Source organism: Mustelus asterias, chromosome 21 (genome assembly GCF_964213995.1).
Source record: "Mustelus asterias chromosome 21, sMusAst1.hap1.1, whole genome shotgun sequence".
Classification (NCBI taxonomy): Eukaryota; Metazoa; Chordata; class Chondrichthyes; order Carcharhiniformes; family Triakidae; genus Mustelus; species Mustelus asterias.
Genome location: NC_135821.1, coordinates 80,593,660 through 80,612,406, shown reverse-complemented (window position 1 = coordinate 80,612,406; position 18,747 = coordinate 80,593,660). Strand labels below are relative to the sequence as shown.

The window sequence follows — 18,747 nt, the reverse complement described above, 5'->3', positions numbered from 1 at the left end:
ACTGGTGACCGACCTCCATTCAGAAAAAGACCTGTCTACAACCACTCTCTGCCTTCTGCAGGCAAGCCAGTTCTGAATCCACAAGGCAACAGCCCCTTGGATCCCATGCCCTCTCACTTTCTCGAGAAGTCTTGCATGGGGGACCTTATCGAGCGCCTTGCTGAAGTCCACGTAAACCACATCTACCACTTTTCCTTCGTCGATGTGTTTAGTCACATTTTCAAAGAACTCCACCAGGCTCGTAAGGCTGATTTGCCTTTGACAAAGTCGTGCTGACTACTTTTGAGCATACTAATCTTCTCTAAATGTTCATAAATCCTGTCCCTCAGGATCTTCTCCATCAACTTACCAACCACTGAGGTTAGACTCAGCGGTCGATAATTTCCTGGGCTATCTCTATTCCCTTTCTTGAATATAGGAACCACATCCGCAATCCTCCGGAACCTCACCCGTCTCCATCGACGACGCAAAGGTCATCGGCAGAGGCTCTGCAATCTCTTCCCTCGCCTCCCACAGTAACCTGGGGTACATCCCATCCGGTCCCGGCGACTTATCTATCTTAATGCTATTCAAAATTTCCAACACATCCTCTTTCTTAATGTCCACATACTCAATCTTTTCAGTCTGCCTCAATCCTGTAGTACAACAACCCAGGTCTTTTTCTACCGTGAATACCGAGGTAAAATATTCATTAAGCACCTCTGCTATTTCTTCCGGTTCTGTACAGACTTTCTCACCTTCACCTTTTATAGGTCCTATTCCTTCACATCTCATCCTTTTACTCTTCACATATTTATAGAACGCCTTAGGTTTCTCCTTAATCTTACCTGCCAAGGCCTTCTCGTGACCCCTTCTGGCTCTCCTAATTTCTTTCTTAAGTCCCTTCCTACAAGCCGTATACTCATCTAGATCCCTATCATCGCCTCGCTCTCAACCTTTTGTACGCTTTCCTTTTCTTTTTGACTAGGTTCAGCGCAGCTTTCGTGCACCACAGTTCCCGTAACCTACCAACACCTCCCTGTCTCATCGGAACGTTGTCATGCAGAACTCCAGACAAACATTCCTTGAAAATCTGCCACCTTCAGTACTTTTCCTCGAGAATGCCTCCTTCCAATTTACGCCTCTAATCTCCTGCCTGATGGCTTCATATTTCCCCTTACTCCAGATAAACACTTTCCTAGCTTCCCTGATCCTATTTCTTTCCAATGCTAGCGTAAAGGTTGTTAGACTTCTTACTTAATTATTTGGGACATTAATTCTTATTTTTCTATACCTATACTTACGTCAACTTGCAGTTAGTTGGAAATGCTGTACACCTGAACTGGGCACAATATTATTTCATCATGCATATAAGGATTGTTGCTAAAATATAATATTTATTCATTTAAGCTTTATAGATCTGTTTTTTTTAAATTTTGCATCTTATTGTAGTTCCTGATCTAAAAACAATTAAATAAACTCATCAAATTATTATTAAACATCTGGTTTAGCAACATGTCCTGTTAATTTTTCTATATTATGTGATTTCTAGTAGTTCCTTTTAGCATGTGCTAACTGTCAATGTGTTCCTACAGGAAGAAAGTAGGAGAATAGCATTGAAACAGAGAGCGGAACAGACTGCTCATTCAGAGGAGCTTCAGTGGGAAGAGGAAGAAGGCAAGAACATTTTAATAAATTACAGTGTGTAACCAGACAAGTGAATAACTATTGCTGAAACCTTTGTTGCTGCAGGGCCTTGAATTGCAAGAAATGTTTTGAAGATATTTGGACTATTCATTGAAATATCAGAGTTTTGAAGTTGGACTTAGTTACTCACATAATCGTAATCTTGGTCCTTTCTAAAAATGGCAATCATTGGAGGAATCTTTTCCAAGATCCCCTTTGCCATCAAATGTGTACAGATTTATTTTGATAGCTTATATAAAATGTAAGAGATTAAATGTTAAGATGTTGAATGGATTGACAATATTGAGTTGGAAAAAGTGATTTTGTATAATGTAAATTGAACTTGAAATGTTCATTTAAAATGAACACAGGAAGAACCAGCAATGCACGTGTTGAGTACTTGATTCCGTGTACGATACTTTATAAATTTAGGTTGAGTTATTTTGAAGCTGTAATATACACTGGAATTCTACCGCCCTGCCCGGCACGGAATTGGAGCGGGCGAGGGGCGGCCAATAGAAATGTCCGTTGACCTTGGGTGGGAATTTCCGGTCTCGTTTGAGTGAGACCGTAAAATCCCGCCCATAGAGTTAAAAGCAAAGCGCATTGAATTAATAGCGGGCAGCATTGATTTCATAGTTAAATAGGCCTAGAAAGTAGAACAATCAGGTTAGAAATCCACAGAGCATGAAATGAGAAGGGATTATTTAATCTATTAACTCTGTTTACCTCTTGTGAACATTGTTTAAACTCCAGGGCGGGTGAAAAATCCACATGGATAAATACTCAATCTCAGATTATCAGTCTATTCCTTACATCAGCACTGTTCATCCTGGCTAGATCTAGGGGTACAGTAGCATTGTCGCTAAATTACTGCACAGTAATTCAGAGGCCTGGAGTAATGATACAGAAAAAGGAGTTCAGATTCTACCACTGCTGTTGGGGAATTTAAATCCCATTGATTAACCAAAAGCTAGTTTCAGTAATGGTGACCACAAAACTACTGGATTGTCATAACCCAGATGGCTCACCAGCGTCCTTTAGGGGAGGGGTTCTGCCGTTCTTATTCAATCTGACCTGTGTGTTATTCCAGACTCTCAGCAATGTGGTTCATTTTTAGAAACATAGAAAACTACAGCACAAAACAGGCCCTTCGGCCCCACAAGTTGTGCCGAACATATCCCTACCTTTTAGGCCTATCTATAACCCTCCATCCTATTAAGTCCCATGTACTCATCCAGGAGTCTCTTAAAAGACCCTATTGAGTTTGCCTCCACCACCACTGACGGCAGCCGATTCCACTCGCCCACCACCCTCTGTGTGAAAAACTTCCCCCTAACATTTCCCCTGTACCTACCCCCCAGCACCTTAAACCTGTGTCCTCTCGTAGCAGCCATTTCCACCCTGGGAAAAAGCCTCTGAGAGTCCACCCGATCTATGCCTCTCAACATCTTATATTCCTCTATTAGGTCTCGTCTCATCCTACGTCTCTCCAAGGAGAAAAGACCGAGCTCCCTCAGCCTATCCTCATAAGGCATGCCACTCAATCCAGGCAACATCCTTGTAAATCTCCTCTGCACCCTTTCAATCTTTTCCACATCCTTCCTGTAATGAGGCGACCAGAACTGAGCACAGTACTCCAAGTGGGGTCTGACGAGGGTCTTACATAGCTGCATCATTATCCCCGCACTCCTAAACTCAATCCCTCGATTGATAAAGGCCAGCACACCATACGCTTTCTTAACCACTGGCTATTTTATTCATTTGCGCGGTATGGATGTCACTGGCAAGGCCAGCATTTCTTACCCATCCCTAATTGCCCTTGAGAAGGTGGTGGTGGGCTTTCTCTTGAACTGCTGCAGTCTAACTGGTGTAGGTACACCTACAGTGCTGTCAGGAAGGGAGTTTCAGGAGTTTGACCGAGCGACAGTAAAGGAACGGTGAACTTGTCGGGGTACTTACAGGTGATGATGCTCCTATCTGTAGGCTGCCTTTGTTTTTCCAGGTTGTAGAGGTTGTGGGTTGGGAAAGTGCTGTCAAAGGAGCCTTGGTGAGTTGTTGCGGTAGATAATGTCGACACTCCAGGGGTGAGGGTGTGAATATTTAAAGTGGTGGATGGGCTGCTTTGTCCCGGGTAGTTTCCAGCTTCCTGACTGTTGCTGGAGCTGTGCTCATCCAAGCAAGTGGAGACGATTTCATCACATTCCGAACTTGTAAATGATGGACAGGCTTTGGGAAGTCGGGCGGTGAGCCTCCAACCTGCCCTCGTAACTGGAGTATTTATATGGTTGGCCCAGTTCCATTTCTAGTCAATGTTGTGAGAGATTTAGCAATGATAATGCTGTTAGTTGTCAAAGGGAGATGGTAATTGGCTGGCAGTTGTGTGGCGTAAATATTAGGGGATTTTCACAGTAACTTCATTGCAGTGTTAATGTAAGCCTATTTGTGACGAATAAATAAACAAACTTTACTTGTCACTTATCTACCCAAGCCTGAATGTTATCCAAGCCTTGCTGCATGCGGGCACTGAGTGCTTCATATCTGAGGAGTGTGAATGGTGCTGAACACTGCAATCACCAATGAACACTTCCACTTTTAACCCTAGATTAGAGGAAAGATTTTTGAAGCAGCTAAAGATGGTTGAACTGAGGACACAACCCCGAGTAACTCCTTCAGTGATGTTCTGGGGCTGAGATGATTGGCTACAGCTTGTTTCTTTGTACTAGGTATGACTCCAACCTTTGGAAAGTTTTCCCCCAATTCCAGGTGACTCAATTTAGTTCAGGCTCCATGATGCTGCTGCCTTGGTATCAAGAGCACATGAACCCTAGCTCTGATATTCTGCTCATTTGGAAACTAGGAACAGGAATAGGTCATTCAGTCCTTTGAGCCTACTCCACCATTCGTTATGATCGTGGCTGATCATCAGTTGATTTGTCGCTGGGCGAAAGCTACAATGAGGTCTGGAGTTGAGTGGTTATGGAGGAAGCCAGATTGAGGATCGGTGACCAGCTTGATAGCACCGTCGCTGACATGTTCCTTGACTTTGCTGAAGATGAGGAACAGATCAATGGGGTGGTATTGGTGATTGGATTTGTCCTGCTCTTTGTGGACAGGACATAACTGGGCAATCTTCCACATTGTCAGGTAGATCCAGTGTAACTGTACTGGAACTGTTTGGCTAGGGGTTTAGGCAATTCTGATGTACGAGCCGTTAGTGTGACAACTAGAATGTTGTCAGGGCCCATAGCCTAAGCTGTATATATTAACTCTAATGCCACCTTTTGAAGGGTAATTGGGGATGGGCACCACGCACGTCTTTCTCAACCCCAGCAGCATAGACATTGTAATTGTAAATTCAGACCCATTCCTATATTTTTGTCAGTTTATTTCTGAAGGAAATATTAACTAATCAGATTGAAAACCAGCTTAGCACTACAAACATGGTGATAATTGAAAAGCTGTGGCTCGGAGACAGTGACAGTGGAATTTCACCCAAATCTATTAAAAGCCCCTGATGATGGGGAGATAATTCAGAAATCGGAAGTGCAAAGGGACTTGGGAGTCCTAGTTTATAAAGTTTGTTTATTTATTAGCACAAGTAGGCTTGCATTAACACTGCAGTGAAGTTACTGTGAAAATCCCCTAGTTGCCACACTCCAGCCCTGTAGTGCAGGATTCTCTTAAGGCTGACTTGGTAGTTAGGAAGGTAAATGCAATTCACTTCAGTAGAACTAAAATACAAAAGCAGGGATGTACTGCTGAGGCTATACCAAATTGGGAATATTGTGAGCAATTTTGGGCCCCTTATCTGAGGAAGGATGAGCTGGTCTTGGAGAGGGTCTAGAGGAGGTTCACGAGAATGAAAGCTTGACGTATGAGGAGCATTTGAGGACTCTGGGTCTGTATTTGATGGAGCTTAGAAGATGAAGGGGGTTCTCATTGAAACTTACAGAATGCTAAAAGGCCTGGATAGAGTGGATGCGGAGAAGGTGTTTCCATTAGTAGGGGAGACAATCCTTTAGAACCGAGATGAGGAGGAATTTCTTCAGCCAGAGGGCGATGAATCTGCGGGATTTATTGTTACAGAAGGCTGTGGAGGCTGGGTCATTGAGTGTATTTAAGACAGCGATGGACAGGTTCTTGATTGGTAAGGGGATCAAAGGTTATGGGGAAAAGGTGGGAGAATGGGGTTAAGAAACGTATCAGCCATGATCGAATGGCAGAGCAGATTCGATGGGCAGAATGGCCGGTTTCTGCTCCTATATCTTGTGGTTTTATGCTCTCACTGTGCAGGAATAATTTGTAAGATATTATTTCTTGTAATATTACACATCATATTATTTTCCTTGGTCTTTTTATTCTTTCATGGAGTGTGGGCATCACTGACATAGCCAGCATTTGTTGTCCATTGCTAATTGCCCTTGAACTGAGTGGTTTGCTAGACCATTTCAGAGGACAATTAAGAGTAAACCACATTGCTGTAGGTCTGGAGTCACATGTAGGCCAGACCCCGGTAATGACTGCAGATTTCCTTTCCTAAGGGACAATGATGAACCAGGTAGGTTTTGATAACAACCAATGGTAGTTTCATGGCATCATTAACTGAGGCTAGCTTTATATTCAAGATTTATTAATTGAAGTTAAATTCTACTCGCTGTCGTGGTGGGATTTGAAACAGTGCCCCCCAGAGCATTAGCCCAGTAACATGGGTGAAAAATACAAAAGCTAAACAGCATTCAAAAAGAAGCAAACCCCAACTAAATCAAGAAACCATGGAGGTACAAAGTAATTGTACTGGTGATCAATCTTAATAAAATCCATAGTGGAACATAGAAACTAGAAGCAGGATTAGGCCTTTCGGGCCTGCTCCACCATTCATTTTGATCATGGCTGATCATTGAATTCAATATCCTGATCTCCCCCCCCCTTCCCCTCATATCCCTTGATCCCTTTAGTCCCAAGAGTGATATTTAATTCCTTCTTGAAATCACACAACTTTTTGGCCTCAACTACATTCTGTGGTAGTGAATTCCATGCAATCACCACCCTCTGGGTGAAGAAATTTCTCCTCCCCTCAGTTTTAAAAGGTTTACCCCTTAACATCCCTAGTTCTGGACTCCCCCACATTGGGAATATTTTTTCTGAACCTACCCTGTCTAACCCTGTTACAATTTTATAAGTTTCTATGAGATCCCCTCTCGCTCTCCTAAACTCCAGTGAATATAATCCTAACTGATTTAGTCTCTCCTCATCTGACAGACCTGCTATCCCAGGAATCAGCCTGGTAAACCTTCGCTGTACTCCCTCTATCGCAAGGACATCCTTCCTCAGTTAAGATCAAAACTGCACACAATACTTCAGGTGTGGCATCATCAACACCCTATACAATTGCAGCAAAATATCCCTATCCCTATACTCAAATCCTCTTGCTATGAAGGCCAACATTGCTTTCTTTACTGCCTGCTGTACCTGCGCACTTACTTTCAGAGACTGATGCACGAGGACTCCAGGGTCTCGCTGAGTATCCACCTCTCTCAATTTACAAGAAATGTGAAATATGTGCACAGGGAAGCAGTGTCACATTGACTGAAATTTTCCAGCAAGTGATCAATAATTCCACCTATCTCCTGTTCCAGTTTTGCTGACGTCCAATTTGAAACTTGGCAAAACCGGAACATTAGAATACGTCTCTGGTATTTAATGATCAAAAATTATTCAGCATTTCTGAAATGCTCTGGAATAGACTAGTCAAACATGAAATTAAAAGAAAGTGCTGGAGATACTGAACAGATCAGGCAGTATCTGTTGAGAGTAACAGTTCACACTTAAGGTTGCTAAACACCCTTCTGATGAAAGATCGTTGACTTAAATGCTAACTCTGTTTCTCTCTCCACAGACGCTGCCACATCTGCTGAATATTCCCATCATTTTCTATTTTTATTTCAGATTTCCAGCATCCATAGTATTTTGCATTTGTATCAGCCAATATTTCAAATTTAAGTCAAATTGTTTGCAAAAGTGTGTAAATAAGAAATTCCTTAAACAGCAAGCTTTATAATGATGATTTTAAATGCTTTTCAAAACACAAAGTGGCATTTTCTTGATTATCCTTGATTTCTTCCTCTGATCATGGCAGTGTAGCTATATGATTCTAGAGTATTTAGATCTTTAGAATTTTCAACATGAAGAATTAACTGCATACAGTGCAAAAAAAAATCGATGCAATGTTTGTCCTCTTGCAGATGAATTCGTCGGGGCTTCACCTGTCAACCCGGACTTCCGCCATTTGTCACAAAGTCCATCGTCACCAGTGCAATCTCTAGTTGCATGCTCCAGGCTGGAGCATTCAATTGAACTTCAGAACCAGAATATTGATGACATTACGCAAATGCCAATGGAATGCCAATCTATAAACACTGTCAGCACCCCCACAGAACTCCAATTGAGAAATCAGATCTCCACTTCCAGTGAGACATCTAGGTCTGAGGAGACGGTGAAAGAAATTGCAGGGAATGTGGTAGAAACCAGTGTGGAGCTGGTGGTAGAACAGGAATTGAAGCTCAAGTCTAAGGACAGGCTTTCAATCCCAGACAAAGAAGCAAATGAATCACCAAAAGATCAAAAAACGAAGGAGTTTACTGCAGTACCCGCTGGCGTAATGATTGAGGCAAAGAACACGGGCAAACTGGACACTGCAAAAGACGATGGACCAATTGATTTGAGAGTTTATGAACTCAACTCAGACAGTGGGAAATCTACACCCTCCAATAATGGAAAGAAAGGTGATTATTGCTACAATGGAGGATATGTGTAAAGGGGGAATAATGGAAACTAATCCATGCTCGTCTTAAAATGGTAACCTAAAGAACATATAGGCATATTTAAAAAGTGAAATTTGTCAATGTGATTTTTAACTAAAGCATCTGAGAGATTATCAAAAGTGATAGGGACATTTGGAATGGAAAATAATCAACAGGAAAAAACTTTTGAGGCTTTGAACAATCGTAACACAAGTGACCAAGAGCAGGGTGATCTTGGATAGTTCATTAATGGATTCCCCTCTCACTGAAACTGAGGAAAGATTCGGTGCAACAAAAGCAGCCCCTTTCTAATTTTGTTGAATTGTGTTAACTTGTTTCCAACTACAGTAAATGTCTCCAGCTCTCTGGATCAGCAATTCACTTGATGCCATTCCCACCTTACCCTGTGACCCCAGATATTGTTCATTTTCAGATAATTGTCTATATTCCTTTGGAATGCTTTGAGTCAACCTGCCTCCATCACACTCTCGGGCATTGAATTCCAGGCCTTAATCACTCGCTGCATGAAAAAGTTGTTTTTCATGTCGTTTTTGCTTCTTTTGCCAATTACTTTAAATCTGTGTCGTCTTGTTCTCGATCCTTTCATGAATGGGGATAGTTTCTCCCTGACTACCCTGTCCAGAATCTTCATGATTTTGAATAATTCTATCAAATCATAACGTAAGAGCAGGAATAGACCATTAAGCCCATTGAGCCTGCTCCACCATTCAGTTGGATCATGGTTGATCTTCTACCTCAATGCCATTTTCACATGCTATCTCCATATCCCTTGATGTTAATAGCACCTATCGATCTCTATCTTGAACATGCTGAATGATTGAGTTTGTGCACCCCTCTAGGGCAGAGAATTCCAAAGATTTATCACACTGAGTGAAGAAATTTCTCCTCATCTCACTCTTAAATGGCTGACCTCTTATTCTGAGAATGTGTCCCCTTGTTCAAGACTCAACAACCAAGGGGAACATTCTATCTACATCTACAATGTCACACCCTGTAAAAAGACTTTTAATTTCAGTGAGCGGGACTTGATGGTTTGAGTTATAAGGAGAGGCTGGATAGACTGGGACATTTTTCCTCTGGAGCGTAGGACGCTTAGGGGTGATCTTATAGAGGTCTATAAAATAATGAGGGGCTTGGATCAGCTAGATACAAAAGTCTGAGGTCATGTACCAACTGTCTGAAGAACAGTTTCTTCCCTGCTGCTGTCAGACTTCTGAATGGACTTACCTTGCATTAAGTTGATCTTTCTCTACATCCAAGCTATGACTGTAACACTACATTCTGCACTCTCTACTTTCCTTCTCTACGTACACTAAGCTTTGTCTATAGTGCGCAAGAAACAATACTTTTCACTGTATGTTAATACATGTGACAATAATAAATCAAATCAAAGATAGTCAATATCTTTTCCCAAAGGTAGGAGAGTCTAAAACTAGAGGGCGTAGGATTAAGGTGAGAGGGGAGAGATACAAAAGGGTCCAGGGGGCAAGTTTTTCTCACACAGGGTGATGAGTGTCTGGAACAATCTGCCAGAGGTAATAGTAGAGGCGGGTACAATTTTGTCTTTTAAAAACGTTTAGACAGTTACATGGGTAAGATGGGCATAGTGGGATATGGGCCAAATGTGGGCAATTGGGACTAGCTTAATGGTTTAAATAAAAGGGGAGGCGTGGACAAGCTGGGCCGAAGGGCCTGTTTCCATGCTGTAAACCTCTATGACTCACCTCTCATTCAATAGAAATCTAAAGACTACAGGCCCAGGTTTCTGAATCTCTCCTCATAGGACAATCCCAACATCCCAGGGATTAGTCTGGTGAACCTCTGCTGCACTCCCTCTGTGGCAAGGATATCTTTCCTCAGTGAAAGAGACTATAACTGTGCACAGTACTCCAGGTGAGGCCTCACCAAGGCTCTGTGCAATTGCAGCAAGCCATATTTACTTCTGTACTCAAATTCCTTTGCAATGAAGGGGAACATACCATCTGCCTTCCTAATTGATTGCTGCATCTGCATGTTTGCTTTCAGTGACTCAGGTCCTTTTGGACATCACTTCTAACCACTCATCATTTAAGAAATACTCTGCATTTCTGCTTTTTCTATCAAAGTGAGTAACTTCACACTTATTCACATTATATGCCATCTGCCATGCTCTTGCCCATTTACTTAGTCTGTTCAAGTCATAGAATCATAGAATCATAGAACCCTACAGTGCAGAAAGAGGCCATTCGGCCCATCGAGTCTGCACCGACCACAATCCCACCCAGGCCCTAGCCCCATATCCCGACATATTTTACCCACTAATCCCTCTAACTTACGCATCTCAGGACACTCGGGGGCAATTTTTAACCTGGCCAATCAACCTAACCCGCACATCTTTGGACTGTGGGAGGAAACCGGAGCACCCGGAGGAAACCCACGCAGACACGAGGAGAATGTGCAAACTCCACACAGACAGTGACCCAAGCCCAGGAATCGAACCCGGGACCCTGGAGCTGTGAAGCAGCAGTGCTAACCACTGTGCTACCGTGCCGCCCGTCTTGAAGCCTCCTTTCATCCCCCTCAAATTTACTTTCCCACCTAGTTCTGTTCCATCAAATTTTTAAATATTTTATTTGCTCCCCACATCCCAATCATTTATATCGATTGTGAGCAGATGTGGCCCCCAGCACCTTCAATCCATTTTTTTGAGTACTAGGTTTTTATTAATACAAATTTCTTCCAGTTCTTCATTTTCATAAGTCCTTGCCTAGCCTACTAGTATCCTAGTATTTTCTGTACCTTCCTCCCTAAAGACAGGCACAAAGTAATTACAAAGAACAATACAGCACAGGAACAGGCCCTTCGGCCCTCCAAGCCCGTGCCGCTCCCTGGTCCAAACTAGACCATTCTTGTTTAGTTTCTCCACCATTTCCCTATTGTCCATTATAAATTCTCCTGTTTCTGTCTGTAATGGATCCACATTTGTCTTTACATTTTTTTTATTTTCACATACCTAAAGAAGATTTTACAATCTGCCTTTATGTTTCTCACTAGCTTGCATTCATAATCTCTTTTCCCTTTCTTTATCAATTCTTGGTCCTCCTTTGCAGGATTCTAAATTGCTCCCAATCTTCAGACCGTGTAATACTTACTTAAATACCAGCCATTGCCTATTTGCTGTCAAATTCTTTTGTGTATTTTCCCGATCCACTTCAGCCAGCTGCTCCTCATATCTTCATAGAGTCCTTTGCTCGATTTAAGATGCTAGTTTCAGAGTGAACTATTATCACTTTCCAACTTAATGTATGGTCACTATTTCCGAAAGGCTCCTTTACAGCAAGGTCATTAATTAGTTCTTTCTCAAACTAAATCTAAAGTAGGCCGATCTCCAATTGGTTCTTCAACATACTGCTCCAGAAACCCATCTCGTACGCACTCCAGGAATTCATCCTCAGCAGTCTATATTTAAATTGAAGGCGTCCATTATTGCTGCATTATCCATGTTACATGAAGCTCTAATTTGTGTTGTGTCCAACTTTGCCACTAGTGTGGTGGCTTATAAACAACTCCCAGTAATGTTTTCTGTCCCTTGCTAATTCTTAGCTCCCCTCAAACTGATAATGTCTCAATCTTGGTCGCCCTGTAACCACGCCTTTGTAATGGCAATTAAATCATCGCTACTTCCCTCTATTTGTCCCTTCAAATCATCTACCTTGTTGCAAATACTGCACAGTAAGGAGTCTAACAACACCAGGTTAAAGTCCAACAGGTTTATTTGGCCTTTATTGCTACCAAATAAACCTGCTGGACTTTAACCTGGTGTTGTTAGACTCCTTACTGTGTTTACCCCAGTCCAACGCTGGCATCTCCACATCGCAAATACTGCATGCAGTCATGTAGGGTGTCCTTAACTTTATCTTTTTAACATCATTCTGACCCTATTGATTTATCCTATTCTTTTCCTTCACTTTGTCTGCCTTCTAATTTTGCCTAATCTCCTCTCAACTTCTATTCTCCAAGGACGACAGCCCTAACTTCTCCAATTTACAATGATTCTCATGAATCTTTTCTGCATTCTTTCCAACACCGTTACATCTTTCCTAAAATGTGGTGCCCAGAACTGGATACCATGCTCCAACTGAGGCCAAACCTGGGTGTGATTGTACCAGAAATGCAGAAAGTTAGTTTGCAGATGCAGCAGGCAATTAGCAAGGCCTTTATTGCAAGTGGATTGGAATACAGGAACAAAGAAGTCTTGCTATAATTTTAGAGTTTTGGTGAGCCCACATCTGGAATATGGTGTGAAGTTTAGATCTCCACATTTCAGGCTATTCTTGCATTAGAGGCGGTACAGCGAAGGTTCATTAAATTGGCCCTGGAATAAGGGGATTGACCTATATTGAGAGGTTGAGTAAATTGGGCTCAGATTCCCGGCAGTTTAGAAGGAGAGGTTATTTCATTGAAACCTACAAAATTCTGAAATGCAGAAAGTTCTGCATTTCAGAAGTTTGATAGGGTGGACATTGTGAGATTGTTACCTCTGGTTAAGGAATGTAAAACACAGGGACACCGGCTCAGGATAAGGGGCTGATCGTTTAGGATTGATGTGAGGATAAATTACTTCATCGAGTTGTGAATCTTTAGAATTCTCTACCTCGGTTTCTTGTTAGTCTGTTTTCAGCTTAACCCAGCTGAGGAGCTGACAAGAGTGCAAGAGTTGGCTTTCACACTTCCCTAGGGAAATTGGCCTGTGTTCCCAAAATAGATAATTGCTTTTCCCCTTTGGGGGTGTGCATATTTGAGGAGAACTGGTCAGACTCAGTCCCAAGCTGCCCTGTGGTCAGAGTGTGTGTTGCACTCCCTGTCCAAGTGATGCCACATGAGGTATTGAAATGTTGCTGATGCCTGTGGAAAAACAACCCAGCCAGGAATCTGCACGATCAGGAGAAAAAGGATGAAGTTTGGTACAGAGAATAGCAATTCTGTCCATTAGGATTGTTCAACTGATTACTAAATGCTAATATGTCACTCAGAAAATAATCTGGCAAAGAGCCTGGGGCTCTTAGAACTTTTCCAATTGCCTGTCACCTGACCATTTAATAGCAACTTGAGTTTCATGTTTTTGACCACTTTCATTCTAATTAGTTTCATTTTAATAAGTTGCCACTTATTTCAGGGTCTAGCACGGACATCAGTGAGGACTGGGAAAAAGATTTTGATCTGGATATGACCGAAGAAGAGGTCCAGTTAGCATTGTCTCGGGTGGACATATCGGAACAGGTACAGTACTTTGGTTATTGGCTTGAACACGCTGGGAGGTGTTTAATGTTACTGGCAACTGCTGTTTAACTACTTTACACAAGTCGAAGGAATTGGGGCTGTATTGGCATTCAGTGTCATAATGTGGAAGCTGTAATTTAATTTCAGAGAAATTTCCTCTCTGCTATTGAAGGAAGACTTAAGGATAGCGATTTAAAACTGGTCACTTTCATACATTTTGGGCTTTTTCCTGATACTTGAGTTCCTGGCTAAATTAATTTCCTGAACAGACTAATCATATTGGCCCAAAATGAATAACTTTATTCACTATTTGGTTGCGTTTCTACAGCTCCTGTTTAATGAGTAACTTCATCAGTTGGGATATCTGCCACGTTCCCTCATGATATAAGGGAATAATAATGTGATGCACTGAATACAGACTAAGCTACTCTGTTTACAGATCTAAATGATATAGAGAAGCGAAAAGGCAAATGTCATTAATACTTAACCCTTTGTGGGCTGATTAGAATCATAGCAACATTCTTTTTTCTTGCCATCACCAAGTAACAACTTTGTTGGATTGAACAGTTGTGTTTTGTCCTTTGGCAACCTTTTTGGGATAAAAGGTTGCAGGTGGATGAAATAAATTATACTGCTGAAACTAAAGAATACAGGAGAATTTCTCAGTCTTGTATAGTTTAATGGCCTTTGAATGTACTGTTGTCAATCGCATGATCAAAAATGCGCCATTAAGGATGATACTGTCTAATAGTAATGAACGATTAACATCACAATATCTGGGCGTCTAACTTATGCTAGAATTATGAACATTGTTATGATCCTTGGCCACATCCCGAGTCATTGGGATGGGTGAGATCCAGTTAGAAATAATAACATTTTCTTTAAAGTAGATAAAGTTTTTGATTCAAGACTCTTACTAAGTGAATGAAGCCACAAGATTTCATGGGTTTGAAACAAACAAAAATAAACTTTACTATGCAAGCTCAGAAAGGTGAAACCGTTTACAATATTTGTCATATATAAGTCTGAGGTACATGTGATTCAATAGGCAAGGTGTGATCGAACACATCACACTGCACGATAAATGACAGATGTGACCAAACCAAATTCCATGGATTTCTCAACAGCCCACTCAGGCATTTGTCACATTGTGAGCCTATCAATCTCACTGAAATTTCCTCTTTCTCATGAGGGTTTCCAATCTCCACCTTTGAAGGATTTCTCCTTGGAATTCACTCCAAATGTTGCTCCTACTCGAATGACTTCACCAATCTTGCCTTCCAAGATTCATTTCCCCTGGATCTCTGAGTACATTCAAGTACCATTTCAGATCTCTGGCTGTGTCAGGCAGAACACCGCTGCTCCAAAGGGGTACCTTTGCTCCAACAGCCCGCAGCATGGAGTCACCGACCTTCGGCTGCTGCCTTGGCTCTTCAAGGCTTCTCTTGTGCTTGAAGTTTGCTCCCTGCAGCTCTTTCTTTAATTTGGAACCTATGCCTCTGCTCCTTTCTTTTAACTAAATGGAACCTATTTCTGTCCCGATCTTTATCCCTTGCTCTTTATTCCTTACCTGGGGATTTCCTTTAGGGACCTCTCCCTGTCTCCCTCCCGTGTCCTGCTCCCTGGGACACTCGTTGTACAATGGTGTTCCCTTTCAGGTCCCCATACCTGCGTTTTCGCGCCATTTCCTCTTTCTTCCATGCAAAGCCAGTCCTCGGCCTGCAGAACATTAAAAGATAATCTGAGCTACACGTGTGTGGCCAATTCCTGGCTGCACATGCATGGGAGACCCAAGGTTCGCTGGGAACTGGAGTTCCCGAATTTAAGACTAAGGTAATTTTAAGTTCCGTGACAATGTGTACAATTTAATTTTCGGTGAAAGTAAAGTCTCCTAATTTCCTGATCAATCAACTTTGGCCAATCTACAAATGGAATGTCTTTTGTCCTTGACAGTGAAAGGAAAGTTGCCTCTAAATTAAACAGCACATTAAAATCGTTTGAGTTGCTAATATTGCCCCATCTTCTGTAGGTTGAAATCGATGAGTGTCTTTTTTATTGATGCTTGGTATTGCTGTAACCTCTGTCAGCTACAACAAACATTACTGAACTTTCATTTTTGCCTGCGTGGCTTGGCTAACTGTGATCGAACCTGACTAATTCTTGCTCCATTTGATTTCTACTGACTAACAATGAACAAGATCACAAGAAAATTCACTAATTTTAAGAAAACACAGGTATTTCCCTATTGGGCGGCACGGCGGCACAATGGTTAGCACTACTGCCTCCCAGCGCCAAGGACACGGGTTCAATTCCCAGCTTGGGTCACTGTGTGTGTGTGGAGTCTGCACATTCTCCCTGTGTCTGTGTGGGTTTTCTCCAGGTGCTCTGGTTTTCTTCCACTGAAAGACGTGCTGGTTAGGGTGCATTGGCCATGCTAAATTCTCCCTCAGTATACCCGAACAGGTGCCGGAGTGTGGCAACTAGGGGATTTTTACAGTAACTTCATTGCAGTGTTAATGTAAGCCTACTTGTGATAATAAATAAACTTTTATTTGTGACACATTACATGAGGGGAAGTTTTTCTAGTGTTTTTTTATTGGACATTCTAATGTGCTCTGTTTAAATATGCAGATTTGCGATCTGCTTTCCCCTCCTTTGGTAAATTGACATTGTGCTTCTAAAAATAATTGATAATATTGAACATGAAGAAGTACTTTGAAAAGTTTGAAGTAATGTTTCATGCATATAAATGTGAATATTTGTGAATTTCATTATTTCTGAATGGTCTTGGTGCTACAGTGCTCACGTAATGAATATTGATAGCTAATAGCTCATTATGTAGCCAACATTAGTCAGAACAAAATGAATAGAAATTCAAATTTTATGAAATTGATTACATAGAACATAGAACAGTACAGCACAGTACAGGCCCTTCGGCCCTCGATGTTGTGCCGAGCTTTGTCCGAAACCAAGATCAAACTATCCTACTCCCTATCATTCTGGTGTGCTCCATGTGCCTAACATCCCATCTTAGGCTCCAATAACAGCTTGAAAGTTCCTAAAGTGTCCGACTCCACTATCGCAGCAGGCAGTCCATTCCACACCCCAACCAATCTGAGTAAAGAACCTACCTCGGACATCCCTCCTATATTTCCCACCATGAACCTTATAGTTATGCTCCCTAGTAACAGCTACATCCACCTGAGGAAATAGCCTCTGAACGTCCACTCTATCTATCCCCCTCATCATCTTATAAACCTCTATTAAGTCACCTCTCATCCTCCTCCGCTCTAAAGAGAAAAGCCCTAGCTCCCTCAACCTTTCCTCGTAAGACCTACCCTCCAAACCAGGCAGCATCCCGGTAAATCTCCTTTGCACTCTCTCCAATGCTTCCACATCCTTCTTATAGTGAGGTGACCAGAACTGCACACAATATTCCAAATGTGTTCTCACCAAGGTCCTGTACAGTTGCAGCATAACCCCACAGCTCTTAAACTCAAACCCCCTGTTAATAAACGCCAACACACCATAGGCCTTCTTCACAGCTCTATCCACTTGAGTGGCAACCTTCAGAGATCTGTGGATATGAACCCCAAGATCTCTCTGTTCCTCCACATTCCTCCGAACCCTGCTGTTGACCCTGTAATCCGCATTCAAATTTGTCCTACCAAAATGAATCATCTCGCACTTATCAGGGTTAAACTCCATCTGCCATTTTTCGGCCCAGCTCTGCATCCTACCAATGTCTCTTTGCAGCCTACAACAGCCCTCCACCTCATCCACGACTCCACCAATCTTGGTGTCATCAGCAAATTTACTGACCCACCCTTCAGCCCCCTCCTCCAAGCCATTGATAAAAATCACAAATACCAGAGGATCCAGCACTGATCCTTGTGGTACACCACTGGTAACTGGTCTCCAGTCTGAAAATTTTCCATCCACCACCACCAACGGCAGGAATGTCTTCTATGAGATAGCCAGTTACAAAGAACAAAAGAACAAAGAACAATACAGCACAGGAACAGGCCCTTCGGCCCTCCAAGCCCGCGCCGCTCCCCGGTCCAGGATTGAATCCTGAATCCAGGATCCCCGCCCAATTTTCCAGCCTATCTACATACCAATATCCTATCCACCGAGCTGTCCCTCACAGCTACGATGCTTTGTTCATTACAACCTATTAACTCACCCCCACCCCCCTATTCCAGACCATGTGATCCCCAGGGAGAGGCGAAAACCCAGAGTGAAAAACCCCAGGGCCAATATGGGGAAAAAAAAAATCTGGGAAATTCCTCTCCGACCCCCTGAGGCGATCGAAACGAGTCCAGGAGATCACAATGGCCCTGATCGGAAAATGCTTCCCAACCCTAGTCATTTCCACTTCCATGAACACCATATGAATTCCCTGCCCCCGAGACAGGTTCCCAACTATCCGCAGTCTCGCTCTGTACTGGCACCAGCAAGATGATCATAGAATGAAGCCTTGAAACGAGAAACAAGGAACAATTAGCCCGCGCCGCTCCCTGGTCCAAACTAGACCACTCTTTTGTATCCCTCCATTCCCACTCCGGTCATATAGCTGTCTAGATAAGTCTTAAACGTTCCCAGTGTGTCCGCCTCCACCACCTTGCCCGGCAACACATTCCAGGCCCCCACGACCCTCTGTGTGAAATATGTCCTTCTGATATCTGTGTTAAACCTCCCCCCCCTTCAAAGAACAAAGAACAGTACAGCACAGGAAACAGGCCTTCGGCCCTCCAAGCCTGTGCCGCTCCTTGGTCCAACTAGACCAATCGTTTGTATCCCTCCATTCCCAGGCTGCTCATGTGACTATCCAGGTAAGTCTTAAACGATGTCAGCGTGCCTGCCTCCACCACCCTACTTGGCAGCGCATTCCAGGCCCCCACCACCCTCTGTGTAAAAAACATCCCTCTGATGTCTGAGTTATACTTCGCCCCTCTCAGCTTGAGCCCGTGACCCCTCGTGATCGTCACCTCCCACC

General features: G+C 42.7%; 1 protein-coding gene across 1 annotated transcript in view; it reads left to right on the top strand.

The window, feature by feature from the left end:
* The window catches only part of bsdc1 (BSD domain containing 1), a 62,340-nt gene that overhangs the window by 35,102 nt on the left and 8,491 nt on the right, over positions 1–18,747 (top strand). The window contains exons 8-10 of the mRNA XM_078238353.1: positions 1,575–1,656; positions 7,911–8,450; positions 13,645–13,748. Coding sequence (XP_078094479.1) covers positions 1,575–1,656; positions 7,911–8,450; positions 13,645–13,748 — 726 coding nt within the window. The remainder of the gene's footprint in view (positions 1–1,574; positions 1,657–7,910; positions 8,451–13,644; positions 13,749–18,747) is intronic.